General features: G+C 37.3%; 1 protein-coding gene across 1 annotated transcript in view; it reads left to right on the top strand.

Moving 5' to 3' along the window:
- The window catches only part of LOC139498477 (17-beta-hydroxysteroid dehydrogenase 13-like), a 46,945-nt gene that overhangs the window by 14,800 nt on the left and 10,130 nt on the right, over window positions 1-22,015 (top strand). Inside the window, exons 4-5 of the mRNA XM_071286866.1 lie at window positions 2,468-2,605; window positions 3,403-3,519. Of these exons, the coding sequence (XP_071142967.1) occupies window positions 2,468-2,605; window positions 3,403-3,519 (255 nt within the window). The remainder of the gene's footprint in view (window positions 1-2,467; window positions 2,606-3,402; window positions 3,520-22,015) is intronic.

Below are 22,015 nucleotides of genomic sequence, written 5' to 3' on the forward strand. Positions count from 1 at the left end.
AACTTTAAAATTACTTTAGTAAAATGTAGGGTGAGTGCTAAGATCTTTGCATGTTAAAATCCCTTGCAACAACTCTTTAAAGATGTCAGTAGTGGGTCTGTTTCGACAATATGTATCCCGGCTTTAGTACCTTTCTCCTCTCTTTTATTCTGTTAACCAACATAAACTCATTTTCCACATGTGGAGCAGGATCTGCTTACTCTTCAGGAGCAACTGAGATCACCCCAAGTTATGGTTGGGTTCCTATTACCTAGTTTAAATTTTTAAATTTTGTGTTTTGTGTATTATTGTTTGTCTGTTTGTATTTTTTCTTTTCTTTTTTAGCCATGGGGTTGTCAGTTTATTTTCGATCTATGAGGTTGAATGTCCCTCTGGTATCTTTCGTCCCTCTTTTTTAAAATTAAATTAAAAGCAATTAAAATGTCTTGCCTTTTATCCAGGTTGACCAACTTCAAAGAATCTAGCTATTGTATGAATTGTTGATTTGTTCTTGTTCTGAATTTAAATGAAATAGTTGCTGCTGGACATCTGGCTACCAATAATCATTATGAAGTTATATATTCAGCTTGCCTAGAAATGTTTACTGTATACATATTTATATGTGTGCCACATTCAATGACTTTAAAAAATATCCCACCCCCATTCCGACACTCATATGCTGTTGAGCCTCCGTGCTCATAATACATTCCAAAGAAGAGTGATGAAACAACTAGGACAAAGAATGTTAAAGAATTAGTTTTAAATAAAAATAAAAGGAGACACTGGAATGAATACTGTAGAATGCTTAATGTCTTGTGACAAAGAAGGCTAGCATGACCAGGATAAAGACTTCTTAATGTTAAGTTAACACTAGTATGTTATTTAAGGAATGACTGTAATATTTTTTCTGTCTATGAAGAAATAACATAAAAAATTTGGTGCACACTGAATAACGCGCGTAGCGGGTTATTTAACAGTGTGCACCACATTTTTTATGTTATTTCTTGATAGACAGAAAAAATATTACAGTCATTTCTTATAATTTAATTCTAAATTCCATTTAAAACCGTAGAAAACCATGAAAAAACGTTGATGACGTCACGGTCACATAACTAAATTATGTCTATGGGCTCATAACAAAATAACGTCAGCCAATCAGAAGACGCGTTACATCCAAAATTAAATTATAAGGTGGATAAAGGGAGGGGCAATCCCTATATATATACAGCTACATATATAGTTTATGCATAGACACGTTTCCCTAAAATATTTCTCATCAGTGGTATGCTTCAAAGACTGGAATTGGTGTCCAAATTATTATTTGTTTTTATATTTATAATCTATTTATAGATAAGTACTTAAAGTAGCCCATCTTCACTGGGCCAATGCCACTTCTGGTGGAATTTTTATTCCCCAAGTGTATCACCAGCCCTTCTGTGTTGGCATGAATTATCATTGATATGGTTATAAATATATATTAACTATTGACATGAATTATCATTGATATGGTCATAATTAGAAATTAACTGTAAACCAAACTTTGAAGTTTAGGAATTTTTGGTCCCCAATGCACTTCAACTTCGTACTTTATTTGGCCTTTTTAACATATTCTTATTAGAGAGTTACTTCTGAGTCTTTAGTAGACGAAATGCGCGTCTGGTGCAGATAAAAAAAATCAGTTCTGGTATCTTTGATGAGTTTATTTATCTTAGGTCTACAGCAATATAAGTACCAATTTATCCTTGTTTTAATTATCATATCACACCCGACAACTTTTGTCTTCGGCTTCAGTACCTATCTTTGAAATTTTTCATTGTGCAACTACATGATTTTTTGCAAAAAAATTACTTGCAGTTCACCTTTGTTGACAGACATGTTTTTGCATTTTGAAATCGTATATGATTTCGGGTATGATTTAATTACAATAACTATAAATTGTTGGTTACGTTAGAACATATACCAGACGGCTTGAAAGTGAAGTGGAAAGTCCTAATGTGGCTGTATATTTTATATAACACAGAAAAGTATCAAAATAAAAAGTACGTGGTCTACAGTATGCAAAAAAACAGGTCATTGGTTTTCTCGTTTCAATTGTTTAATACTTTGTCATGTCGACGGTTTGTTTTATAACGGACGATATGGTTTTTGCTTATAGTTGAAGATCGTAAAGTGACCTAAAGTTGCTTTCATCCATTTCATTTGGACTTGGATAGTTGTCTCAATGTCAATCATATGTACCTCCTTATTTACATGTGGAGCAGCATCTGCTTACCCTTCCGAAGCACATGAGATCACCCCTAGTTTTTTGTCGTTTTGTTGTTTATTCTTTAGTTTTCTATGTTGTGTCGTGTGTGCTGTCGTTTGTTTGTCTTTTTCATTTTTAGCCATGACGTTGTCAGTTTGTTTTGGATTTATGCGTTTGACTGTCCCTTTGGTATCTTTCGTCCCTCTTTTACATAATAGTAAAGTTTATATGTATATTTTGTAGTTCATCAAAATCAGCTGTATTCGGATTTACCGATGCCTTACGTGAAGAGATTCTAAAATTAGGAAAAACTGGAGTGAAAACTACAACAGTTTGTCCCTCGTTTGTTTCTTCTGGAATGGTTAAGCAGATCAAGGACAAGTAAGTCAACTCAAAATTACCATACATTTTGTCTATGAGGGTCTGGATCATGTTTACAAAAAATAAAGAATTTAATTGGCAAAATAGAGAATTAAAAATCAAAATTGAGAATAAAGGGCAAACAATAAAAAAAAACATATAAATTAAGGGCAAAAAAAAAAGAAGAGAAAAGTGGTGAATAATGAGGTTCGAGAATATGCAGATTTAGAATTTTGAAAAAAAGCTTGAAAAATAAAGAATATAAATTTTCTGAATCTGCTTCTGAAAAATGAACAAAAGATACCCCACCTTATAATTGCGAAACATATGGAATATTGAGATTTACAAATGTTCGTTATGTAATAAAAAAAAATTACGATTAAAATTGAGTAAGTTTTTATTTACAACTTATTATTAACAGTAAAAATAGTATTATGCACATTCAAATATAAACTATGAGTTCTATTTTACACCTTAATAGATGCTTTTGAAATAAATTATATTCAAATCATTGTTCTTACATAAAGGCAACAGTAATAACCGCTGTTCGAAATTCATTAATCGATTGAGAGAAAACAAATCCGGGTAACAAACTAAACTGAGACGAAAATAACAAAACAACAGAAACAGTAAAGTGAAACAAAAGACCAAACGACAATGAAACACACACAGAAACGAAATATAGATAACAACTGCCATTTTTCTGACTTGGTGCAGGACATTTTTAAAAAATGGTGGATTGAATCTGGTTTTGTAGCTAGCAAAACATCGCACTTTTATGGTGTTAAATACAAATGTATAAAAATATCAATATGTAGGTTAACGGAAATTTCTACACCGGAAACAGTGGGCGCTGAAGTCGTGAAAGGTATTCAGTGCGAGGAGGAACATGTTTATATACCTAGACACCTCCATTTTGGATTGAAACTGCAAATGTAAGTTATGAAATAAATCAAATTTGTGTGTATAGTCAAATCTATGAGCAATACAAGTATAGACAATTTGAGACTGATAAAGTAAAAGTGTTGACATCAAAACTTAAAAACAAGAAATCCGGAAAAAATAAAGGCTTAAACAATGTGTGTGAAGTTAGCAGCCGGTTCGTTATTCGATATTCGATATTCAATATCCAACCGGCTGCTAGCAGTCGGTTGGATATTCAAAACTAAGTTGAAAATAAAAAAGGAATAATACTTAATAACATTAAAAGCATGATTTTTATAGTTAAAAGAACTGATAAGATACGTAGGAGATAGTTTCATGACCTCTTCAAGCTGTCGCAAATTCTCGTTGTTCTCGAATATAAACCCTTTTCTAATTTGCATATTTGTCTAAATGTAATATAGATTAATGTCAATAAAAAAAAAATCAAAGAGGTACAGTTCTTTAATACAGGATTTTTCTTAAAAACAAAAACAAAAACCGATTACTCTAGAAAACAATTAGGATTATAAATAGAAATATTTATGGAAAGCCCATAAAAGAAATATATAGTGAAAAGCTACCTGAGACCGCTTAAATGAGGGTGAGACCCCCTAGTCTTTCAATGTTCACAAAATTTAAGTAAATCATAGACTCTGTATATATAAAGGTTGTATCAGAAGGATTGCCCAGAATAATGTCATATTCGATATCTATGGAGGGCTTGTATTGTCACTTTTTAGCCAAAAATTATCAAAATTTTAGGACAAAGGGCACAGGGCAATGGTGAGAGCCCCCTAATTGCTCAATCTTTCTAATATTATGCAGACATTTCGTCAATAGGTAGATACACACGTGACTAAAGGGAATTTGGATAGACTTCCTGTCTTTAATGTTTACGGAGCGCCCAAAGTGCCAGTTGGATATTCAAAATAGATAGTGAAAAGCTTCCTGAGACCGCTTAAATGAGGGTGAGACCCCCCTGGTCTTTCAATGTCCACAAAATTAAAGTAAATCATAGACTCTGTAAATATAAAGGTTGTATCAGAAGGATTGCCCAAAATAATGTCATATTCGATATCTATGGGGGGCTTGTATTGTCACTTTTCAGCTAAAAATTATCAAAATTTTAGGACAAAGGGCACAGGGCTATGGTGAGAGCCCCCTAATTGCTCAATCTTTCTAATATTATGCAGACATTTAGTCAAAAGGTAGATACACACGTGAAAAAAAGGAATTTGGGTAGACTTCCTGTCTTTAATGTTTACGGGGCGCCCAAATTGGCTGTTGGATATTCAAAATAGATAGTGAAAAGCGACCTGAGAACGGTTAAATGAGGGTGAGACCCCCCTGGTCTTTCAATGTCCACAAAATTTAAGTAAATCATAGACTCTGTAAATATAAAGGTTGTATCAGAAGGATTGCCCAGAATAATGTCATATTCGATATCTATGGAGGGCTTGTATTGTCACTTTTCAGCTAAAAATTATCAAAATTTTAGGACAAAGGGCACAGGGCAATGGTGAGAGCCCCCTAACTGCTCAATCTTTCTAATATTATGCAGACATGTAGTCAATTTGTAGATACACACGTGACTAAAAGGAATTTTGGTAGACTTCCTGTCTTTAATGTTTACGGAGCGCCCAAATTGGCAGTTGGATATTCAAAATAGATAGTGAAAAGCGACCTGAGACCGGTTAAATGAGGGTGAGACCCCCCTGGTCTTTCAATGTCCACAAAATTTAAATAAATCATAGACTCTAAATATATAAAGGTTGTGTCAGAAGGATTGACCAGAATAATGTCATGTTCGATATCTATGGAGGGCTTGTATTGTCACTTTTCAGCTAAAAATTATCAAAATTTTAGGACAAAGGGCACAGGGCAATGGTGAGAGCCCCCTAACTGCTCAATCTTTCTAATATTATGCAGACATGTAGTCAATTTGTAGATACACACGTGACTAAAAGGAATTTTGGTAGACTTCCTGTCTTTAATGTTTACGGAGCGCCCAAATTGGCAGTTGGATATTCAAAATAGATAGTGAAAAGCGACCTGAGACCGGTTAAATGAGGGTGAGACCCCCCTGGTCTTTCAATGTCCACAAAATTTAAATAAATCATAGACTCTAAATATATAAAGGTTGTGTCAGAAGGATTGACCAGAATAATGTCATGTTCGATATCTATGGAGGGCTTGTATTGTCACTTTTCAGCTAAAAATTATCCAAAATTTTAGAACAAAGGGCACAGGGCAATGGTGAGAGCCCCCTAATTTCTCACTCTTTCTAATATTTTGCAGACATTTAGTCAATAGGTAGATACACACGTGACTAAAAGGAATTTGGATAGACTTCCTGTCTTTAATGTTTACGGAGCGCCCAAAGTGCCAGTTGGATATTCAAAATAGATAGTGAAAAGCTACCTGAGACCGTTAATTGAGGGTGAGACCCCCCTGGTCTTTTAATGTCCACAAAATTTAAGTAAATCATAGACTCTGTATATATAAAGGTTGTATCAGAAGGATTGCCCAGAATAATGTCATATTCGATATCTATGGAGGGCTTGTATTGTCACTTTTCAGCTAAAAATTATCAAAATTTTAGGACAAAGGGCACAGGGCAATGGTGGGAGCCCCCTAATTGCTTAATCTTTCTAATATTATGCAGACATTTAGTCAAAAGGTAGATACACACGTGAAAAAAAGGAATTTGGGTAGACTTCCTGTCTTTAATGTTTACGGGGCGCCCAAATTGGCTGTTGGATATTCAAAATAGATAGTGAAAAGCGACCTGAGAACGGTTAAATGAGGTTGAGACCCCCCTGGTCTTTCAATGTCCACAAAATTTAAGTAAATCATAGACTCTGTATATATAAAGGTTGTATCAGAAGGATTGTCCAGAATAATGTCATATTCGATATATATGGAGGGCTTGTATTGTCACTTTTCAGCTAAAAATTATCAACATTGTAGGACAAAGGACTAAGGGCAATGGTGAGAGCCCCCTAATTTCTCACTCTTTCTAATATTTTGCAGACATTTAGTCAATAGGTAGATACACACGTGACTAAAAGGAATTTGGATAGACTTCCTGTCTTTAATGTTTACGGAGCGCCCAAAGTGCCAGTTGGATATTCAAAATAGATAGTGAAAAGCTACCTGAGACCGCTTAATTGAGGGTGAGACCCCCCTGGTCTTTCAATGTCCACAAAATTTAAGTAAATCATAGACTCTGTAAATATAAAGGTTGTATCAGAAGGATTGCCCAGAATAATGTCATATTCGATATCTATGGAGGGCTTGTATTGTCACTTTTCAGCTAAAAATTATCAAAATTTTAGGACAAAGGGCATAGGGCAATGGTGAGAGCCCCCTAACTGCTCAATCTTTATAATATTATGCAGACATTTAGTCAATTTGTAGATACACACGTGACTAAAAGGAATTTGGATAGACTTCCTGTCTTTAATGTTTACGGAGCGCCCAAACTGGCAGTTGGATATTCAAAATAGATAGTGAAAAGCGACCTGAGACCGGTTAAATGAGGGTGAGACCTCCCTGGTCTTTCAATGTCCACAAAATTTAAATAAATCATAGACTCTATATATATAAAGGTTGTATCAGAAGGATTGACCAGAATAATGTCATGTTCGATATCTATGGAGGGCTTGTATTGTCACTTTTCAGCTAAAAATTATCAAAATTTTAGGACAAAGGGCACAGGCCAATGGTGAGAGCCCCCTAATTTCTCACTCTTTCTAATATTTTGCAGACATTTAGTCAATAGGTAGATACACACGTGACTAAAAGGAATTTGGATAGACTTCCTGTCTTTAATGTTTACGGAGCGCCCAAAGTGCCAGTTGGATATTCAAAATAGATAGTGAAAAGCTACCTGAGACCGTTAATTGAGGGTGAGACCCCCCTGGTCTTTTAATGTCCACAAAATTTTAGTAAATCATAGACTCTGTATATATAAAGGTTGTATCAGAAGGATTGCCCAGAATAATGTCATATTCGATATCTATGGAGGGCTTGTATTGTCATTTTTCAGCTAAAAATTATCAAAATTATAGGACAAAGGGCACAGGGCAATGGTGAGAGCCCCCTAATTGCTCAATCTTTCTTATATTATGCAGACATTTAGTCAAAATGTCGATACACACGTGACTAAAAGGAATTTGGGTAGACTTCCTGTCTTTAATGTTTACGGAGCGCCCAAAGTGCCAGTTGAATATTCAAAATAGATAGTGAAAAGCTACCTGAGACCGCTTAAATGAGGGTGAGACCCCCTGGTCTTTCAATGTCCACAAAATTTAAGTAAATCATAGACTCTTTATATATAAAGGTTGTATCAGAAGGATTGCCCAGAATAATATCATATTCGATATCTATGGAGGGCTTGTATTGTCACTTTTCAGCTAAAAAGTATCAAAATTTTAGGACAAAGGGCACAGGGCAATGTTGGGAGCCCCCTAATTGCTTAATCTTTCTAATATTATGCAGACATTTAGTCAAAAGGTAGATACACACGTGAAAAAAAAGGAATTTGGGTAGACTTCCTGTCTTTAATGTTTACGGGGCGCCCAAATTGGCTGTTGGATATTCAAAATAGATAGTGAAAAGCGACCTGAGAACGGTTAAATGAGGGTGAGACCCCCCTGGTCTTTCAATGTCCACAAAATTTAAGTAAATCATAGACTCTGTATATATAAAGGTTGTATCAGAAGGATTGCCCAGAATAATGTCATATTCGATATCTATGGAGGGCTTGTATTGTCACTTTTCAGCTAAAAATTATCAAAATTTTAGGACAAAGGGCACAGGGCAATGGTGAGAGCCCCCTAACTGCTCAATCTTTCTAATATTATGCAGACATTTAGTCAATTTGTAGATACACACGTGACTAAAAGGAATTTTGGTAGACTTCCTGTCTTTAATGTTTACGGAGCGCCCAAATTGGCAGTTGGATATTCAAAATAGATAGTGAAAAGCGACCTGAGACCGGTTAAATGAGGGTGAGACCTCCCTGGTCTTTCAATGTCCACAAAATTTAAATAAATCATAGACTCTATATATATAAAGGTTGTATCAGAAGGATTGACCAGAATAATGTCATGTTCGATATCTATGGAGGGCTTGTATTGTCACTTTTCAGCTAAAAATTATCAAAATTTTAGGACAAAGGGCACAGGGCAATGGTGAGAGCCCCCTAATTTCTCACTCTTTCTAATATTTTGCAGACATTTAGTCAATAGGTAGATACACACGTGACTAAAAGGAATTTGGATAGACTTCCTGTCTTTAATGTTTACGGAGCGCCCAAAGTGCCAGTTGGATATTCAAATTAGATAGTGAAAAGCTACCTGAGACCGTTAATTGAGGGTGAGACCCCCTGGTCTTTTAATGTCCACAAAATTTAAGTAAATCATAGACTCTGTATATATAAAGGTTGTATCAGAAGGATTGCCCAGAATAATGTCATATTCGATATCTATGGAGGGCTTGTATTGTCACTTTTTAGCCAAAAATTATCAAAATTTTAGGACAAAGGGCACAGGGCAATGGTGAGAGCCCCCTAATTGTTCAACCTTTCTAATATTATGCAGACATTTAGTCAATAGGTAGATACATACGTGACTAAAAGGAATTTGGGTAGACTTCCTTTCTCTATGTTAACGGAGCGCCCAAAGTGCCAGTTGGATATTCAAAATATTTAGTGAAAAGCTACCTGAGACCGCTTAAATGAGGGTGAGACCCCCCTGGTCTTTCAATGTCCACAAAATTTAAGTGAATCATAGATTCTGTATATATAAAGGTTGCATCAGAAGGATTGTCCAGAATAATGTCATATTCGATATCTATGGAGGGCTTGTATTGTCACTTTTCAGCTACAAATTATCAAAATTTTAGGACAAAGGGCACAGGGCAATGGTGAGAGCTCCCTCATTGCGCAATCTTTCTAATATTATGCAGACATTTAATCAATAGATAGATACACACGTGACTAAAAGGAATTTGGGTAGACTTCCTGTCTTTAATGTTTACGGAGCGCCCAAAATGCCAGTTGGATATTCAAAATAGATAGTGAAAAGCTACCTGAGACCGCTTAAATGAGGTTGAGACCCCCTCGTCTTTCAATGTCCACAAAATTTAAGTAAATCATAGACTCTGTATATATAAAGGTTGTATCAGAAGGATTTCCCAGAATAATGTCATATTCGATATCTATGGAGGGCTTGTATTGTCACTTTTCAGCTAAAAATTATAAAAAATTTAGGACAAAAGGCACAGGGCAATAGTGAGAGCCCCCTAATTGCTCAATCTTTCTAATATTATGCAGACATTTAGTCAATAGGTAGATACACACGTGAACAAAAGGAATTTGGATAGACTTCCTGTCTTTAATGTTTACGGAGCGCCCAAAGTGCCAGTTGGATATTCAAAATAAATAGTGAAAAGCTACCTGAGACCGCTTAAATGAGGTTGAGACCCCTCTGGTCTTTCAATGTCCACAAAATTTAAGTAAATCATAGACTCTGTATATATAAAGGTTGTATCAGAAGGATTATCCAGAATAATGTCATATTCGATATCTATGGAGGGCTTGTATTGTCACTTTTCAGCTAAAAATTATCAAAATTTTAGGACAAAGGGTACAGGGCAATGCTGAGAGCCCCCTGATTGTTCAACCTTTCTAATATTATGCAGAAATTTAGTCAATATGTAGATACACACATGACTAAAAGGAATTTGGGTAGACTTCCTGTCTCTATGTTAACGGAGCGCCCAAAGTGCCAGTTGGATTTCAAAATATTTAGTGAAAAGCTACCTGAGACTGCTTAAATGAGGTTGAGACCCCCCTGGTCTTTCAATGTCCACAAAATTTAAATAAATCATAGACTCTGATTATATAAAGGTTGTATCAGAAGGATTGCCCAGAATAATGTCATATTCGATATCTATGGAGGGCTTGTATTGTCACTTTTCAGCTAAAAATTATCAAAATTTTAGGACAAAGGGCACAGGGCAATGGTGAGAGCCCCCTAATTGCTCAATCTTTCTAATATTATGCAGACATTTAGTCAATAGGTAGATACACACGTGACGAAAAGGAATTTGGGTTAGACTTCCTGTCTTTAATGTTTACGGAGCGCTCAAAGTGCCAGTTGGATATTCAAAATAGATAGTGAAAAGCTACCTGAGACCGCTTAAATGAGGGTGAGACCCCCCTGGTTTTTCAATGTCCACAAAATTTTAGTTAATCATAGACTCTGTATATATAAAGGTTTGATCAGAAGGATTGCCCAGAATAATGTCATATTCGATATCTATGGAGGGCTTGTATTGTCACTTTTCAGCTAAAAATTATCAAAATTTTAGGACAAAGGGCACAGGGCTATGGTGAGAGCCCCCTAATTGCTCAATTTTTCTAATATTATGCAGACATTTAGTCAATAGGTAGATACACACGTGAATAAAAGTAATTTGGATAGACTTCCTGTCTTTAATGTTTACGGAGCGCCCAAAGTGCCAGTTGGATATTCAAAATAGATAGTGAAAAGCTACCTGAGACCGCTTAAATGAGGGTGAGACCCCCCTGGTCTTTCAATGTCCACAAAATTTAAGTAAATCATAGACTCTGTATATATAAAGGTTGTATCAGAAGGATTGCCCAGAATAATGTCATATTCGATATCTATGGAGGGCTGGTATTGTCACTTTTCAGCTAAAAATTATCAAAATTTTAGGACAAAGGGCACAGGGCAATTGTGAGAGCCCCCTCATTGCGCAATCTTTCTAATATTATGCAGACATTTAATCAATAGATAGATACACACGTGACTAAAAGGAATATGGGTAGACTGCCTGTCTTTAATGTTTACGGAGCGCCCAAAATGCCAGTTGGATATTCAAAATAGATAGTGAAAAGCTACCTGAGACCGCTTAAATGAGGGTGAGATCCCCCTGGTCTTTCAATGTCCACAAAATTTAAGTAAATCATAGACTCTGTATATATAAAGGTTGTATCAGAAGGATTGCCCAGAATAATGTCATATTCGATATCTATGGAGGGCTGGTATTGTCACTTTTCAGCTAAAAATTATCAAAATTTTAGGACAAAGGGCACAGGGCAATTGTGAGAGCCCCCTCATTGCGCAATCTTTCTAATATTATGCAGACATTTAATCAATAGATAGATACACACGTGACTAAAAGGAATATGGGTAGACTGCCTGTCTTTAATGTTTACGGAGCGCCCAAAATGCCAGTTGGATATTCAAAATAGATAGTGAAAAGCTACCTGAGACCGCTTAAATGAGGGTGAGATCCCCCTGGTCTTTCAATGTCCACAAAATTTAAGTAAATCATAGACTCTGTATATATAAAGGTTGTATCAGAAGGATTGCCCAGAATAATGTCATATTCGATATCTATGGAGGGCTTGTATTGTCACTTTTCAGTTAAAAATTATCAAAATTTTAGGACAAAGGGCACAGGGCAATAGTGAGAGCCCCCTAATTGCTCAATCTTTCTAATATTATGCAGACATTTAGTCAATAGGTAGATACACACGTGACCAAAAGGAATTTGGATAGACTTCCTGTCTTTAATGTTTACGGAGCGCCCAAAGTGCCAGTTGGATATTCAAAATAAATAGTGAAAAGCTACCTGAGACCGCTTAAATGAGGTTGAGACCCCTCTGGTCTTTCAATGTCCACAAAATTTAAGTCAATCATAGACTCTGTATATATAAAGGTTGAATCAGAAGGATTATCCAGAATAATGTCATATTCGATATCTATGGAGGGCTTGTATTGTCACTTTTCAGCTAAAAATTATCAAAATTTTAGGACACAGGGCAATGGTGAGAGCCCCCTAATTGTTCAACCTTTCTAATATTATGCAGAAATTTAGTCAATAGGTAGATACACACATGACTAAAAGGAATTTGGGTAGACTTCCTGTCTCTATGTTAACGGAGCGCCCAAATTGCCAGTTGGATATTCAAAATATTTAGTGAAAAGCTACCTGAGACTTCTTAAATGAGGTTGAGACCCCCCTAGTCTTTCAATGTCCACAAAATTTAAATAAATCATAGACTCTGATTATATAAAGGTTGTATCAGAAGGATTGCCCAGAATAATGTCATATTCGATATCTATGGAGGGCTTGTATTGTCACTTTTCAGCTAAAAATTATCAAAATTTTAGGACAAAGGGCACAGGGCAATGGTGAGAGCCCCCTAATTGCTCAATCTTTCTAATATTATGCAGACATTTAGTCAATAGATAGATACACACGTGACTAAAAGGAATATTGGTAGACTGCCTGTCTTTAATGTTTACGGAGCGCCCAAAATGCCAGTTGGATATTCAAAATAGATAGTGAAAAGCTACCTGAGACCGCTTAAATGAGGGTGAGATCCCCCTGGTCTTTCAATGTCCACAAAATTTAAGTAAATCATAGACTCTGTATATATAAAGGTTGTATCAGAAGGATTGCCCAGAATAATGTCATATTCGATATCTATGGAGGGCTGGTATTGTCACTTTTCAGCTAAAAATTATCAAAATTTTAGGACAAAGGGCACAGGGCAATTGTGAGAGCCCCCTCATTGCGCAATCTTTCTAATATTATGCAGACATTTAATCAATAGATAGATACACACGTGACTAAAAGGAATATGGGTAGACTGCCTGTCTTTAATGTTTACGGAGCGCCCAAAATGCCAGTTGGATATTCAAAATAGATAGTGAAAAGCTACCTGAGACCGCTTAAATGAGGGTGAGATCCCCCTGGTCTTTCAATGTCCACAAAATTTAAGTAAATCATAGACTCTGTATATATAAAGGTTGTATCAGAAGGATTGCCCAGAATAATGTCATATTCGATATCTATGGAGGGCTTGTATTGTCACTTTTCAGCTAAAAATTATCAAAATTTTAGGACAAAGGGCACAGGGCAATAGTGAGAGCCCCCTAATTGCTCAATCTTTCTAATATTATGCAGACATTTAGTCAATAGGTAGATACACACGTGACCAAAAGGAATTTGGATAGACTTCCTGTCTTTAATGTTTACGGAGCGCCCAAAGTGCCAGTTGGATATTCAAAATAAATAGTGAAAAGCTACCTGAGACCGCTTAAATGAGGTTGAGACCCCTCTGGTCTTTCAATGTCCACAAAATTTAAGTCAATCATAGACTCTGTATATATAAAGGTTGAATCAGAAGGATTATCCAGAATAATGTCATATTCGATATCTATGGAGGGCTTGTATTGTCACTTTTCAGCTAAAAATTATCAAAATTTTAGGACACAGGGCAATGGTGAGAGCCCCCTAATTGTGCAACCTTTCTAATATTATGCAGAAATTTAGTCAATAGGTAGATACACACATGACTAAAAGGAATTTGGGTAGACTTCCTGTCTCTATGTTAACGGAGCGCCCAAAGTGCCAGTTGGATATTCAAAATATTTAGTGAAAAGCTACCTGAGACTTCTTAAATGAGGTTGAGACCCCCCTAGTCTTTCAATGTCCACAAAATTTAAATAAATCATAGACTCTGATTATATAAAGGTTGTATCAGAAGGATTGCCCAGAATAATGTCATATTCGATATCTATGGAGGGCTTGTATTGTCACTTTTCAGCTAAAAATTATCAAAATTTTAGGACAAAGGGCACAGGGCAATGGTGAGAGCCCCCTAATTGCTCAATCTTTCTAATATTATGCAGACATTTAGTCAATAGATAGATACACACGTGACTAAAAGGAATATGGGTAGACTGCCTGTCTTTAATGTTTACGGAGCGCCCAAAATGCCAGTTGGATATTCAAAATAGATAGTGAAAAGCTACCTGAGACCGCTTAAATGAGGGTGAGATCCCCCTGGTCTTTCAATGTCCACAAAATTTAAGTAAATCATAGACTCTGTATATATAAAGGTTGTATCAGAAGGATTGCCCAGAATAATGTCATATTCGATATCTATGGAGGGCTGGTATTGTCACTTTTCAGCTAAAAATTATCAAAATTTTAGGACAAAGGGCACAGGGCAATTGTGAGAGCCCCCTCATTGTGCAATCTTTCTAATATTATGCAGACATTTAATCAATAGATAGATACACACGTGACTAAAAGGAATATGGGTAGACTGCCTGTCTTTAATGTTTACGGAGCGCCCAAAATGCCAGTTGGATATTCAAAATAGATAGTGAAAAGCTACCTGAGACCGCTTAAATGAGGGTGAGATCCCCCTGGTCTTTCAATGTCCACAAAATTTAAGTAAATCATAGACTCTGTATATATAAAGGTTGTATCAGAAGGATTGCCCAGAATAATGTCATATTCGATATCTATGGAGGGCTTGTATTGTCACTTTTCAGCTAAAAATTATCAAACTTTTAGGACAAAGGGCACAGGGCAATAGTGAGAGCCCCCTAATTGCTCAATCTTTCTAATATTATGCAGACATTTAGTCAATAGGTAGATACACACGTGACCAAAAGGAATTTGGATAGACTTCCTGTCTTTAATGTTTACGAAGCGCCCAAAGTGCCAGTTGGATATTCAAAATAAATAGTGAAAAGCTACCTGAGACCGCTTAAATGAGGTTGAGACCCCTCTGGTCTTTCAATGTCCACAAAATTTAAGTCAATCATAGACTCTGTATATATAAAGGTTGAATCAGAAGGATTATCCAGAATAATGTCATATTCGATATCTATGGAGGGCTTGTATTGTCACTTTTCAGCTAAAAATTATCAAAATTTTAGGACACAGGGCAATGGTGAGAGCCCCCTAATTGTTCAACCTTTCTAATATTATGCAGAAATTTAGTCAATAGGTAGATACACACATGACTAAAAGGAATTTGGGTAGACTTCCTGTCTCTATGTTAACGGAGCGCCCAAAGTGCCAGTTGGATATTCAAAATATTTAGTGAAAAGCTACCTGAGACTTCTTAAATGAGGTTGAGACCCCCCTAGTCTTTCAATGTCCACAAAATTTAAATAAATCATAGACTCTGATTATATAAAGGTTGTATCAGAAGGATTGCCCAGAATAATGTCATATTCGATATCTATGGAGGGCTTGTATTGTCACTTTTCAGCTAAAAATTATCAAAATTTTAGGACAAAGGGCACAGGGCAATGGTGAGAGCCCCCTAATTGCTCAATCTTTCTAATATTATGCAGACATTTAGTCAATAGGTAGATACACACGTGACTAAAAGGAATTTGGGTTAGACTTCCTGTCTTTAATGTTTACGGAGCGCTCAAAGTGCCAGTTGGATATTCAAAATAGATAGTGAAAAGCTACCTGAGACCGCTTAAATGAGGGTGAGACCCCCCTGGTTTTTCAATGTCCACAAAATTTTAGTAAATCATAGACTCTGTATATATAAAGGTTTTATCAGAAGGATTGACCAGAATAATGTCATATTCGATATCTATGGAGGGCTTGTATTGTCACTTTTCAGCTAAAAGTTATCAAAATTTTAGGACAAAGGGCACAGGGCTATGGTGAGAGCCCCCTAATTGCTCAATCTTTCTAATATTATGCAGACATTTAGTCAATAGGTAGATACACACGTGAATAAAAGTAATTTGGATAGACTTCCTGTCTTTAATGTTTACGGAGCGCCCAAAGTGCCAGTTGGATATTCAAAATAGATAGTGAAAAGCTACCTGAGACCGCTTAAATGAGGTTGAGACCCCCCTGGTCTTTCAATGTCCACAAAATTTAAGTAAATCATAGACTCTGTATATATAAAGGTTGTATCAGAAGGATTGCCCAGAATAATGTCATATTCGATATCTATGGAGGGCTTGTATTGTCACTTTTCAGCTAAAAATTATCAAAATTTTAGGACAAAGGGCACAGGGCAATTGTGAGAGCCCCCTCATTGCGCAATCTTTCTAATATTATGCAGACATTTAATCAATAGATAGATACACACGTGACTTAAAGGAATATGGGTAGACTGCCTGTCTTTAATGTTTACGGAGCGCCCAAAATGCCAGTTGGATATTCAAAATAGATAGTGAAAAGCTACCTGAGACCGCTTAAATGAGGTTGAGACCCCCTCGTCTTTCAATGTCCACAAAATTTAAGTAAATCATAGACTCTGTATATATAAAGGTTGTATCAGAAGGATTGCCCAGAATAATGTCATATTCGATATCTATGGAGGGCTTGTATTGTCACTTTTCAGCTAAAAATTATCAAAATTTTAGGACAAAAGGTACAGGGCAATAGTGAGAGCCCCCAATTGCTCAATCTTTCTAATATTATGCAGACATTTAGTCAATAGGTAGATACACACGTGACCAAAAGGAATTTGGATAGACTTCCTGTCTTTAATGTTTACGGAGCGCCTAAAGTGCCAGTTGGATATTCAAAATAAATAGTGAAAAGCTACCTGAGACCGCTTAAATGAGGTTGAGACCCCCCTGGTCTTTCAATGTCCACAAAATTTAAGTAAATCATAGACTCTGTATATATAAAGGTTGAATCAGAAGGATTATCCAGAATAATGTCATATTCGATATCTATGGAGGGCTTGTATTGTCACTTTTCAGCTAAAAATTATCAAAATTTTAGGACACAGGGCAATGGTGAGAGCCCCCTAATTGTTCAACCTTTCTAAAATATGCAGAAATTTAGTCAATAGGTAGATACACACGTGACTAAGAGGAATTTGGGTAGACTTCCTGTCTCTATGTTAACGGAGCGCCCAAAGTGCCAGTTGGATATTCAAATTAGATAGTGAAAAGCTACCTGAGACCGCTTAAATGAGGGTGAGACCCCCTGGTCTTTCAATGTCCACAAAATTTAAATAAATCATAGACTCTGATTATATAAAGGTTGTATCAGAAGGATTGCCCAGAATAATGTCATATTCGATATCTATGGAGGGCTTGTATTGTCACTTTTCAGCTAAAAATTATCAAAATTTTAGGACAAAGGGAACAGGGCAATGGTGAGAGCCCCCTAATTGCTCAATCTTTCTAATATTATGCAGACATTTAGTCAATAGGTCGATACACACGTGAATAAAAGTAATTTGGATAGACTTCCTGTCTTTAATGTTTACCGAGCGCACAAAGTGCCAGTTGGATATTCAAAATAGATAGTGAAAAGCTACCTGAGACCGCTTAAATGAGGGTGAGACCCCCCTGGTCTTTCAATGTCCACAACATTTAAGTAATCATAGACTCTGTATATATAAAGGTTGAATCAGAAGGATTATCCAGAATAATGTCATATTCGATATCTATGGAGGGCTTGTATTGTCACTTTTCAGCTAAAAATTATCAAAATTTTAGGACAAAGGGCACAGGGCAAGGGTGAGAGCCCCCTAATTGCTCAATCTTTCTTATATTATGCAGACATTTAGTCAATAGGTAGATACACACGTGACTAAAAGGAATTTGGGTAAGACTTCCTGTCTTTAATGTTTACGGAGCGCTCAAAGTGCCAGTTGGATATTAAAAATATTTAGTGAAAAGCTACCTGAGACCGCTTAAATGAGGGTGAGACCCCCCTGGTTTTTCAATGTCCACAAAATTTTAGTAAATCATAGACTCTGTATATATAAAGGTTGTATCAGAAGGATTGCCCAGAATAATGTCATATTCGATATCTATGGAGGGCTTGTATTGTCACTTTTCAGCTAAAAATTATCAAAATTATAGGACAAAGGGCACAGGGCAATGGTGAGAGCCCCCTTATTGCTCAATCTTTCTAATATTATGCAGACATTTAGTCAATAGGTAGATGCACACATTACTAAAAGGAACTTGGGTAGACTTCCTGTCTTTTATGTTTACGGAGCGCCCAAAGTGCCAACTGGATATTCAAAATATTTAGTGAAAAGCTACCTGAGACCGCTTAAATGAGGATGAGACCCCCCTGGTCTTTCAATTTCCATTAAATTCGACCAAATCATAGATTTTATATGTATAAAGATTGTATCAAAAGTTGAATGTTCTTGAACGGACTGTTTGTTGCAGATCAGATCAGACCAGAACCCTAGGCCTAGTAGAATCGATGACCTAGTTTAAAATACAAACCGTCACTATAGGTTGAAGGGAAAATATACAGACCTTTATCACACACCTTCACACAGCTCACACAACCACCCCTTTTGATGTAAAATCCAGGTCCAAATGCATTGTTGATCGCTATTTCACACAGACAACTTAGGGCTCCAACACCTCATGCTGACATGAATTGTGTTCGCCAACATAGGAAAGGCTCGCATTGCCCTTTCCGCTAACATGGATAGGAATCCACTTTCTTTTTGAATGTTTTTCTTCAATTGGTTAGTGCTTTTTTCCACTAGAACCATTTTGTAGAAGCTTGGTGATCTTTTCAATCTGTCGCGGGGTAAACAACATCTTGTGTTCACCATGCAGGTTTGTGTGGGATAAACGAATGGTGACCGGGAAACCTTTTTTGTCTGCTCTCTGTAATATTTAGATTGACCTTTTATAAAGTTCAAACCGTATTTCAATAGACTATTTATTCATGCCTCGCGAAGATGGAAGCGGATGGTGAGATGTTCTCTGCGGAGATTGTGGAGGATCGCCGTCTGGATTGGTGAGGTATGTCTGCATGCGATTGATGGTTCTCAAGATCACGGGTAAGAACACCATATTTTTGGGGGGTTTGAATGATCTTTACCCCGGAATCGATTGCAGGGGGGGGGGGGGGGGAGCTTCAGATAGTGGACTGTTGGGAGCCGTGTATGTAGCTGCTATTGATGATGCCACTGTTCACCAGGATGCTGTTGATGCTTCTGATGCTAACAATGTCTTCACCCTCTTTGTAACATTTGTTGCCCGATCAAATGTGTAGAGCTGTCGCTTAAATCCCAATGTGGTGTTCGATTCCTTAAATTGTAGTTGGGGTAGGGGGTTGAACAGAGTAAAAATGCGACTGTCGTTTCCAGAGACAAGGATGGAAAACCCTTGTTTTAGGTCTGTGTTGTGGACGATTTGCTGCAACAGTGTGGTGTCCATTTATTTATTAAAACACGACGTTCAACTACTGATCGAACGATTCGAACTGGATGCCTAGGACTCCTACGGAGATTGGAAGTGCAAATGCTTCGGTGTTGGCGGGAACATAACGCTCGAATTCCGCTCGAATTGGATGTCCGCTCGGACTGATGACTTACATCGATGACCAACAGCGGCTATATGTCAATGAAATCAGGGGTTGACATCACCGTTACTAAGGAGGGTGTCAATGTTGTAGAATTTCTTTCTGAAGTCTACATCCTCCTTGAACACTATGGCAACCTTGTTTTCTGAAAAAAACCCGGCATTAAAGTCGACGGCTGAGTAGCGTTCAGCTTTGAGGGTGACATGGATATTTTGCAATCGACAGCGATTGAACACGGAAGCATTATTGGTTTTGTCATTATCTCTGTCGGTTTGAAAGGCAACGATAATATATCTTGGCTTTTCGCGACCACTATTGGCAGCTAGGCGGCAGTTAAACTGTGAGGCTTGGAGAACGACTATGAAATCACACTGTCTCATGCGAAATCCACAGAGGATCGTGGATTTTTTCTGGATGGTTTTGTACAGTTGCATCTTGTTTTCGTCTGCAGGAGTGACGCTCCAGAGTTGGTAAGTTGGGCGCCGGCTTAAGGTTCGAATTCGTGAACCTAGTATTAATATTTTTGAAGACTTTCATCGAAGGTCAACCCTTCTGTGATTGTAAGGATGTCAGACATTATGTATTTATTTATAGCATTGGAGGAAGTTGGGATGGTACCGATGCCACGACCAGAGATGAAATTGTTTAACTGGGTTTGGTTGTTGGGCTTTCTGCGTTTAACACTGAGCTGTTGATTGGGCTTGCTGCGTTGGTCAATGGGTTTTCGAGTGCGGGTCACTTTGTCAACGACATGGTTGACGACTACCACCTACCACTCCTATCATGGCTGCATTGGTGGCAGTGCTCATAGGCCTACTTTTCAATGTCTTGGCAGCAGAGGAGGTGAACATGCGACCAGCGATACTGGTGATAGTGTCAAAAAAACTTCTACCACCGTATGCATACTTTCAAACAAAACCTTTCTTAATTGAGGATATTACGATGGAGTTGCTTATATTCCTTGATGCTGATGTGTTCACCTTTCTTTATGGCATCGATGATCGCCATAATCGCGTTGCGCACACCATTGTTTCCAGCACGGTATGCAGTGTTGCACAGATCCAAGTAAAAAAGGAGCTGGTCAAAGTCGGAGGGTAGAAACACGGTTTGAAGTCCGCTACAATGCTTATCTTGCTTTAGATGTGAGACACAATCTTCGTCCACTTAGATCTTTATCGCCTTAGGGTTCTCGAGAGGGTTAATTGCCTTGATACATACACCGGAACTGTGCAGGATCTCTGCATAGTCGACAAGGTCTTAAAAACTTCGGACTCGAAAGATTCTGATTTCTTTTTCACCATGAGTTCCCAGAGGTTAAGGGTTCCTTTGTACCTCACACCATCCACGAAAATATCATCGTCGTCAGAAGTAACTGGTTAGATTCCGATGAAGAGATCGAGATCCAAAGGTGTGGTCGGCGAAGGATCGTTACTGATCTGCAAATACTGCTGTGCTCGAAGTCCGAGGATGGTGTCTATAGGTGGTGCAATGGATAGTGGGTAGTCAAACTTGGGCGGTGGAGGCTGGAGGGCTGTCACTGCTGCAGGAAGTTAAACGATCGTTTAGGTGATCGGTGAAGCTGCCTCTCGCTGCGCCTCAACCACAGGCTTAACACCTTGGAAAGGTCAGGGTTGAGTCCAATCTTCTCCAGGCGATACTGCATGTTACTGGCTTGAATCTTCCGCTTGATCTCTTGCAACTCCTTGGCGAGCGCCTCACACTGTTTCGGGTCTGTAATCTTTATAAACGTTCATTTATTTAAAGCGTTGACGTGAACCTTCCTAAGTGAAGGTTTGAATACCTGTAAGCGTTTGTTTGAACGCCCCTAAGCGTTGGTTTGAACAGTTGTACCTTTCCTGAAACTATAGGCATATATCTATCGAAAGGTTAAAAAAACACACATGCATTTTTGCTCGTTTTTCCATAATTTGAATTGAAAAGGTCGAGCTATAAATATTTGTTGATAAACACTACAATAATTTATGGACCTATGGGTGGTACGGATAGAAAAATACGGACTGTCAAACAGATACATACCATATAAAACATGCTAAAAACAATCTAAATGTTCATATAACCCCACTAAGGAGGCTATATTATTCTTCAATTATCTAAAAATGTATTTCATTGTACAAAAACTTTCATATTTAAAAAATTCACCATGGCCATAATGCGATACTAAACTTCTATTAAACTGTGTATTGCTACAGAACCTTATCGTTTTTGATTTCAACCTTATCGGTAAATCAAAGCACTCAAAGTCCGCGTACACTACGAAAGGGACTCTCATCGGGTGGGTGTTGTTGACAAAAGTCAGCTGGTATGTCC

This window comes from Mytilus edulis, chromosome 12 (genome assembly GCF_963676685.1).
Source record: "Mytilus edulis chromosome 12, xbMytEdul2.2, whole genome shotgun sequence".
NCBI classification, from domain to species: domain Eukaryota; kingdom Metazoa; phylum Mollusca; class Bivalvia; order Mytilida; family Mytilidae; genus Mytilus; species Mytilus edulis.